General features: G+C 38.0%; 1 protein-coding gene across 1 annotated transcript; it reads right to left on the bottom strand.

The window, feature by feature from the left end:
* Positions 1 to 575: 575 nt before the first annotated feature.
* GNG5 (G protein subunit gamma 5) lies at positions 576 to 8591 on the bottom strand. Its single transcript, XM_057714876.1, has 3 exons — positions 8405 to 8591; positions 4655 to 4799; positions 576 to 841 (listed from the first exon to the last, which is right to left on the bottom strand). The coding sequence occupies exons 1-2, from the start codon at positions 8483 to 8485 to the stop codon at positions 4674 to 4676; spliced, it is 207 nt and encodes a 68-aa protein (XP_057570859.1). The 5' UTR covers positions 8486 to 8591; the 3' UTR covers positions 576 to 841; positions 4655 to 4673.
* Positions 8592 to 8595: the final 4 nt, after the last annotated feature.

Raw genomic sequence — 8595 nt, 5'->3', positions numbered from 1 at the left:
TGCTTAGTAGATACTGTGACAATCAGAGTAATTTTCTTAGTTTTAATTCTGTTTCCTGAAAATACATATATTGGGGGCCAGGTTTCTAGGATATTTTAACATTTCCTTAAACCATTCAAGAAGGGTAAAAATTTTTAAAGCAAAATGGTTTGCCAAGTTGCAAATTATTGATGCTAATCTTTGGTTCCCTTTTACATTGTACAGTAGTGCTCCATTCAGGAATTACCTCAGGCTCTGAAATTTTTCTCACATCTTATAACGTTTAGTCTTTACTATCCTTATTAAGAGAGCCATATATTATGAAGTAAATAACTTCTAGGTGTTTACCCCACAAAGGAGTTTATTAGAAAACAAAGTCAACTCTGTAAATAACTCATGAATAGAAACTAGTATTATCAGCAGCCTCCTCCTGACCTTGAAATAATACATTTACAACTTACCTTCAATTCCCTAGCATTCTTGCAAATATATGCCATAAAGTTATGTGAGATGAATTACTGGAACAAACACTAAAAATTTAACCCCTTAAAGATGATGGGAAAATTGTCATTTTTTTCTTAGGTGTTCAAAACAAATTAATATTGCACATAGAATCTTTAATACCAGTAATTAATCAAAAAAACTTTTATACTAAGTATTTTATTGCATGCTTCTGCCAGTGTATATAAAATAATTACCCTTGTGAAACAGAAATTCATGAATATTCAGAGAGGTAGACATTAAGGACTGACAAGTAGAAGTGTATAGTATGGCACGTGTTACAGAGACAGGCTTTTGTACAGGCTTCAAATTTAGCTTTCCTTTGAATATTCACCGGTTTATGAAAAGTGATTTAGAAAACCTGAAATGGGAAGAAAAAAAAAAAAAGTAAATTAGGGTAAAGTATCTTAAGAATAGCTTTTTTTCTGAGTAGCAGTCCATATTACATAACTTTTAAGGTGTTCATTTGAATGTCAGCTTATAAAATGTTTTAAATTAAACTAAGCCTGTTTAAAAAAAGAAAAAAGACATCACAGGGTTTCTAGAGAAAAAAATGAGAAACAGGATAGAAAACGCCTGTGGTGTAAAATGTAACTTTCTCAACTTTCAGAACCACTCTGAAGTATATATAACTTATGGTTTATAAATAAACAGACTTAAAGTTTGACTTGCCAATACCACTGCCAAAATACACTCTGGATCCTAATTTTAAAAAGGTTAATATAAAAATCTGAACACCTCTAGAAAATGAGCACTAGTATTCAGGAGAGCAAGACGCAATCACTTCTATTTACCCACATAAACCTATACACAAAGAGAAATGTGCACATGGATATTGACTACAGTAGTGTTTTAACTAGCAGAGAACTGGAAATACCGTAAATGCAACTCAATAGGGCAATGGATAAATAAACTAAGATTTAATACACATGACAGAATACTATACAGCAATTAAAATGATTACATATTAACACAAATCTTGAAAATAATGCAGTAATAGTTGTTCCTTAAAAATAATAGCTATGGACTTCCCTAGTGGCGCAGTGGTTAAGAATCCACCTGCCAATGCAGGGGACATGGGTTCGAACCCAGGTCTGTGAAAATCTCACACACTGTGGAGGAACTGAGCCCACATGCCGCATGCCTAGAGCCCATGCTCCACAAGAGAAGCCACTGCAATGAAAAGCCGGTGCACCACAACAAAGAATAGCCCCTGCTTGCCACAACTAGAGAAAGCACGGCAATGAAGATCCAATGCAGCCAAAAATAATTATAATAAAATTTTTAAAAAAATAAAATAAAAAAATAATAGCTATGTTTTAAAACTATAAAACAACAAATATATGTAGTAAAAAGTAAAAACATGGGCATAACAACTTAAAGATTAGTCATATATATGGAAAGGCAGAAAAATTATCTTTCATTTCTTGAAGGTTGGGAATTCCCTGGCAGCCCAGTAGTGTTAGGACTTGGTGCTTTCACTGCGGAGGGGGTAGGTTCAATCTCTTATCCAGGAACTAAAGTCCCACAAGCCACACAGTGCCACCAAAAAAGGAGGGAAAAAAAAAGATAAACCATTTAATTCAGGATAGTAGATACACACATACATCAAGATACTTAAAAACTTCTGTTACTTAATCACAAAAAATGTTCAACAAAATCAGTGGTGAAAAAACAATGTTTAGCCTCAGTTAATCAGTACAAATTACAAAAACGAGATAGGCAGAAAAAAGTAGCAAAGAATCTCAATTGTTTGGCAAGGGCTCAGTAAAAAAGTACTCTTAAGCTCCAGGTGGAACAGCAAAGTTTAATTTGGCAGTAGTTATCAAGGTTATTAAATTTTAAATGTCATCCCTTACTGAATACTTTTACTTCTAGAAATTTATCTTAAAGAAATGGGTAAAGTATATGTATGGGTACCAAGATCTTCACCTCAGTGTATCGTCAAATTTGGAAACCTCAGTATTCGATGAAGTATAATTTAAGTTTTAGTACAACCACAGAAAATCTCATTTACAAAGACTATTAAATGAGAGCACCAAATCCTAACCATTAGACCACTAGGGAACTTACAAAGACTATTAAATGAAATAAGGGAATTCAGGTTTAAAAAAGAACTGCATACTATGATCACTATTTTTCAATGATAGTTTTTTCTCTTAAAAGGAAATATCTGTTAACAGTGGTTATTTCTAGGTGTGTGGATCATGGTAGCTTCTATTTTAATACCTTGTACTATCTTGCTAAATTATCTATGCTTTTAAAAAAATCACATATTATCTTTTAAAAGCTAAGAGTATAAAGACTTAAATACAGATTTAAATATAGATTCTTTGATCAATGCCACTCAGTATGCCTAGGACCACCAACAGCTGCATAACATCCCAGACCTACTGAATCAGAATTTGTATTTTAACAAAGTGATTTGTAGATACATTCAAATTTGAAAAGAAATGCTTTTACATCCAAATATTCTTTTCCTAGCCAAAAGGGTTTCAAATGCCAATATCCACAAAACTGAGGCTTTTATTATACTGCCTGGATTAACAGCATTATTTTACTTTGAAATCTGGATTCTTATCCCAGCCATATTTTAACCTTGAGCAAGTCATTAAGCACTTACCTGTAGACTCCTATGAAATGAAACTATTAACAGCCAGTTAAGAAGCCAGGCTTAACAGTATTTTAAATGAAAATAAACATTTTGTGAAAAGAATACAAGAGGAACCATAAAAAATAAAAATATGAAATTTCCCAAAACTGCATGAAGAATTAATACCATCAGAAGCAAAGGACTTTTATTTAAACTGTTAAATATGAAGGTGCTAGACTGTTAAAAAGAATTACTTCCTTAAACTCAAAGGTGGTTTTTTTTTTTTTATTTCCTGTGTTTAGAAAATCGTAACCAGTTCAACCAATCATTGTATTTACTGGAAACATGTTGTACTTATAAAGACTTCCTGGACACTCCCAAGTCTACAAAGTTTAATTAGGGAGGGCACAACTGTGTAATATGGTATTTTAGGAAGCAGCTTCCTGCACTTTGAGGAGTCACAATGTTTGTAGAGGGTGTGTGCCATATACAGAAGGGTTTTTTTTGTGTGTGGGGTTTTCTGTTTGTTTTTTTTGAAGCACTATTTAAGTTTGCTTCTCGTAGGTCAATACGAGTAAATGCTCTGGCTAAAGTCCTATGAATTTATGAAGGCAGTGCCAGTGGATTACATTTTCAATTATCCACATCATGTTTTCTGGTCATCTTTTTTGGATTAACATTATACATTTTTGCACACACTGACATTTGTTCTGTAAGGTACAGGTTAACATAAAAGTATGCTTTAAAGCAGACCAAACTTTATTTTCTTCATCTCTGAAAAGCAATCCAGTCTGCCACCATGAACATATACACTTCATTTCTCTCTCGTTTTATCTTTTTACCTAACAAGAATAAAATTAAAACCTGTTGTTTCCCACTCCAAATGCCAGCAGCATGTCAGCTTATTCAGCTATCTCTTCAACTTCTCTTGCATTTACAACTCCTAATTATTTGCTATGCTGTTCTATTAGATCATCACTAATCCAAATCAATTGATAGTACTTTAAAAAAGTCTACCTTGAACATTGCAGATTTTTTTCAATGTCTAAATTTTTTTTTTTAAATAATGTGCTGTTATTCATTGATTTATCCTTTTTTTTTTTTTTTGGCCATGTGACATGTGGGATCTTAGTTCCCCAACCAGGGAGAGAACCCACAGCCCCTGCACTGAAGCTCAGAGTCTTAACCACTGGACTCCCAGGGAAGTACAACGTCTAAATATTTGCTAGACACACAAAAATAAAACTAAACTATTATCTGGGGACACCAGAATACACCATTAGGCCAATGCTATAAAAGGTAACATGGCTTGTCACAGCAGTGAAATTTTCTAGTAACTCCTATACCCTCTTTATGGTATTAAATCCTCTACTTAAACCCTCTATGGTAAAATAGAAACAACTAGCTTCATTATTACTAAATCAGCAAATTTCATCAATCTTTACAAAACAAAGACTGGAAACTCGAAATGCCAAACAAAAGTGTATGGGATGATTTTGCTCATTTGTAAGTGCTTCAAAGAGTCTTGACTAGTTATCCCTACTATGTGGGGTTTTGTTGTTTTAATTTAAGGAAACTTACCTTGCAAAGATTCCTTTTACTACAAAAAGGAACAGACTTTCTGAGGTCTGAAGGGATTTGTACTTGAAGATACTCCAGTCAGCAGGGGATCATGTTGAGCATTCTGCAGACAGAATTGTTTCAAATCTGCAGCTGCCTGGGAAACCTGTATATAACAAGGGGAGGGGGAAACGGGTGGGAGGTGATGACGGTGTTTTAATGAAGCTTTTCTCAAATCTTCAAAAGTGCCAATAAACACGTCTCTTAACTCAAAAAAGATATATACTAATTGAAGGGCAACAGTCATATACTGAGCTTTTACACTAGAACACTGCATGTAAATAAAACAAGTGCAGACAGTACAATTCCATTTATCCGTAAAGCATAGCACATCCTGGTAGTTTATTAATAAGTAAGTTCTAGTTGAACCTTGAGGGTACTCAACATCTTGTTTTTTAATTAAAAGCAGTACACACAAAAAAGAACAAAACAAAAAACAAAAAAGCAGTACACAGGATATTACAGGTTAAAAAGTGTTACAATGCTAGTAAGCTATCACTCTGTCTTGAAAGCAGTACACTCGGAAAATGCTACTCTGAGTAAACACCATGTTCTGAACTGTTCAGTTCACTGTTTTGGCATTATGTACCATCAGCTGTTTCATGTTCCAAAACTGGACAATGACAGTTTCTGCTCAGTGTCAAGTGACTGAAAGGCTGATTAGTTTATTTTAACAACTTTAGTGAGCAACCTGCCTTTAAGAAAACTGTGTATGCCTTAAATGTGATTTAATAATCTTCATATATGTTTGCAAAGCCATTCAAACAGGACTTAAGGAACTTCTGTGGCTTCATAGTTAAAGTAACTTTATATCATGTATCCCTTCAACATCTACTATTTGTATATATTCTGGTAAGGTGATTATAGGACACTAAAACAATAAACTGAACAGTTCAGACATATAACATGAATGACTAAAGGATGCCCCAAATACATACAATATCCTAACTCTTGAATTGAGATTTAAGAAGATGGGGATGATGATAATTTATTGTAGTCTCTGTTTTAACTATCTTCAAAGAGGGTGAGAACAGGTGTCCAGTCTGACTGGGTAATATTTAGCCTCTGAAAGGGAGCTTAGGGCATCACAAATGCTCTCTACAAAGAATTTCTGCAGATGACAGTTGTACCCCAGACATTAACCTAATAAAAGGATCCATCATCATGAGATGAATCTCAACTCTTCTTGGAATCTATTTATATATATTTGGCTTATACACAAGTCCAGGGTAATCAGTTCCATAAATTTACTTAGCAATTGTGTAAGTAAACAGTTTTTAAATACCTGGTACCAAGTACTACAACAGATGGGCACCCTCAAAGGTGTAGCTACAATGGGGTAATGGTGGTATCATTTTTTACTATCTTATAACATGGTTTCATTCATTCACATTAACCAGAAGTAAAGAATCTGTTAACTTTCTGCCTAAAATGTAGGTAGGCACCGACTTAACTACCTTTCACAAACTTCTCATCACCTCTATATGCCAAATATAATTCTAGGTACTGAGAACATGTAAGAACAGCCAGGTCCCTGCTGTTATGGAGCTAACAGTTCAGATGAAAAGAGACAAGATGCTCTACAGAAAAGAGAGTGCTTTGTTAGATCAGGACCTAAGGGAAGGTGTCTTTGAAGAGGTGACATTTAAATTGAGATCTCAATGACAAGAGATCCAGCCAAGTAACCGTCAGTGAGAAAATGATCAGTGAGAATTCCAGTCAGTGAGGAGAATGGAGACAAAGTCTTAAAACGCAAACAAGCTGCTAGCCCGTAAGACACTGTAATAATCACCATCTAGGAGGTTGAAACCCTATAATTCTGGCATAATTATCAGTGTCCTCTTTCATCTCAAAAGTGCCCTGGGTTGGGAACAAAGTGTATGGTCACCTGACACTGGCAGAGTTTGTCAAGCATGTGTGATAATTTCTATCAACTATTCAAATATAAAGGTTTAAAAAGCAAACGTGCTAATTTCAAAAGTAAAATACTAATACAAAAGCATCTAGCATAGGCAAAAACAAAAGCACAAAATGAAATCGAACTAACCACATTTTACAACATGTCTAATGAAAAGCTCATTTAAAGTCCCAAGATGTGATGCCTCCTCTCCTTGCTACGTACAGCCCTGGCATCAGACAAATTGAGATTTCTAAAACCAAATCACTTGGGGTGGCTTTAACGATTCCCACCAAAACCCTCCTAACTTATAGGGGGAAGGCATCATGCTGGGGAGTTATTGGAGGGGCTAGAGTTTTCATGGTAAAGCCCTCAGACTACTTTAGTCTTTGGACTTCATCTCGTTTTCTTTGGAGGTTAGGGCTAAATACCCCTACTTAACACTTACTGCTTTCAACCAGAACTTTTTTTGCCCCTCCCCCATTTTTTTCTTTCCCGGACCACTCCAACCTATGATAAAGACACACCTGAATAATAACAATGACTTCAGAGTTAAATACAATCAAGACTAACCATAAATCACTGGGATGAGGTAAGAATCTGGAGATTAGAGAAATGGATTCCAGACAGCAATGGAGTTCACAGCACTTAAAGGACAAGAAGAGGGGAATCCCACCCCAAGACTGATGGGAACTTCCCTTCCCTCCTGAGATGACCACAACTGAGTAAACTAGGTCCCTGACATTTCTGCTTAAGGAAATAGGTAAATGGGAAACCATCTTATTCCACAAAACATTTCAGGGGGAAGTAAAAACCAGCCTGATGAGTACAGAATCAAATCGTCTTGGAAACTGGCTGTTTCTTTCCACAGTGTATGGTTTATATTTTTCTCTTTTTTAATTGCAATAAGTGTTTCACACGTAAACCGACCCTCACCAGAAAGAAGCCAATCCACGCAGGATTTAAAAAATCAAGAAACTTGTGGAGCAGCACCTGAACGTCAGGTTGTCAATATTAACACACACAAAAGCCTTTTTCCCCAAAGTAAATACCCCAGGACAAGGTCAATGCTAACCAGACGCCAAAATAACACTGGTCCACCCTAATTACTTTTTCGGGTATGCGGACCAGTAGATATCCTCAAGGTCAGATGACAGCAAACTGTGCCAAACAGATACGAAATGCACGCATTGTACGCGGTTGTACAGGACACCAGTGGTAACCTTAGACATTGGGAACGTTTCCAAAACACGCGTCTTCAACCCACAGTTAAAGTTACGCAAGAATTCGTTTTCAAGTGTGTGTTCAGTGAATGAGAGGAGCTGGAATACTCTACTACCAAAGGGAGTGGATCTGGGAAGGTTCTGACATGAAAAGAAAAAAATACTCCTGTTCTGAATCAAAAGTCGGAAAAAACCCCGCCGGCTGACAAGAAACCGGGGAGCTGGTGGAGAGGACAGGGAAGGGTGCGGACGGCGGGCGGAGGAGCAGCTGTTGGCGAGCCCGGCCGCGGAGTCGCTGCGGCGGGAGGGAGACAGGGAGGAGGGCCGGAATGCGGAAAGCCGCTGTTCCACCCCGGGCCAGCCCGCCTTGGATAGTCTTGGGGCGGAAGGGCGCACTCACCGGCCCCCCAAACCACAGCGCCTACCCGCGCTGCTACTTTTCTAAAGCTGGCCGCCGAGACCGCCGCCGCCGAGAGCGCGTCGTCCCCAGGGGAGACGAGAGCCGGACGCGAGTCGCGCCAGCTCGCCCGCAGGATCCCCTCGCCGCCTCCCCCTCCTTCCCCTCCCCTCGGCCCGCCCGCCCCCGCTCACCTTCACGCGGTTGAGCCCGGCCTCCAGTCGGAGCTGTTGAACCACCTTCTTCATAGCGGCGACGCTGGAGGAACCAGACATGGCGCACGCGAGAGCTGGGCAGGTCGGCAGACAGTCGGTGGGTCGCTGGCGGGTCCGCAGTGCCAGGCGGCGGGGCGGGGGGCGGGGCTCGGAACTTTGTCTCGAAGTTT

Source organism: Hippopotamus amphibius, chromosome 1 (assembly GCF_030028045.1).
Source record: "Hippopotamus amphibius kiboko isolate mHipAmp2 chromosome 1, mHipAmp2.hap2, whole genome shotgun sequence".
NCBI lineage: Eukaryota > Metazoa > Chordata > Mammalia > Artiodactyla > Hippopotamidae > Hippopotamus > Hippopotamus amphibius.
The sequence above is the reverse complement of the archived record's forward strand: the minus strand, read 5'-3'. Positions and strand labels throughout refer to the sequence as shown.

Bases quoted from the DNA above. Each gene is read 5' to 3' on its own strand.
- GNG5 (XM_057714876.1), bottom strand. From the start codon at position 8,485: ATGTCTGGTTCCTCCAGCGTCGCCGCTATGAAGAAGGTGGTTCAACAG. The intron at 4,800-8,404 runs GTGAGCGGGGGC...TGTTATATACAG, and splicing joins CCGGGCTCAACCGCGTGAAG to GTTTCCCAGGCAGCTGCAGA.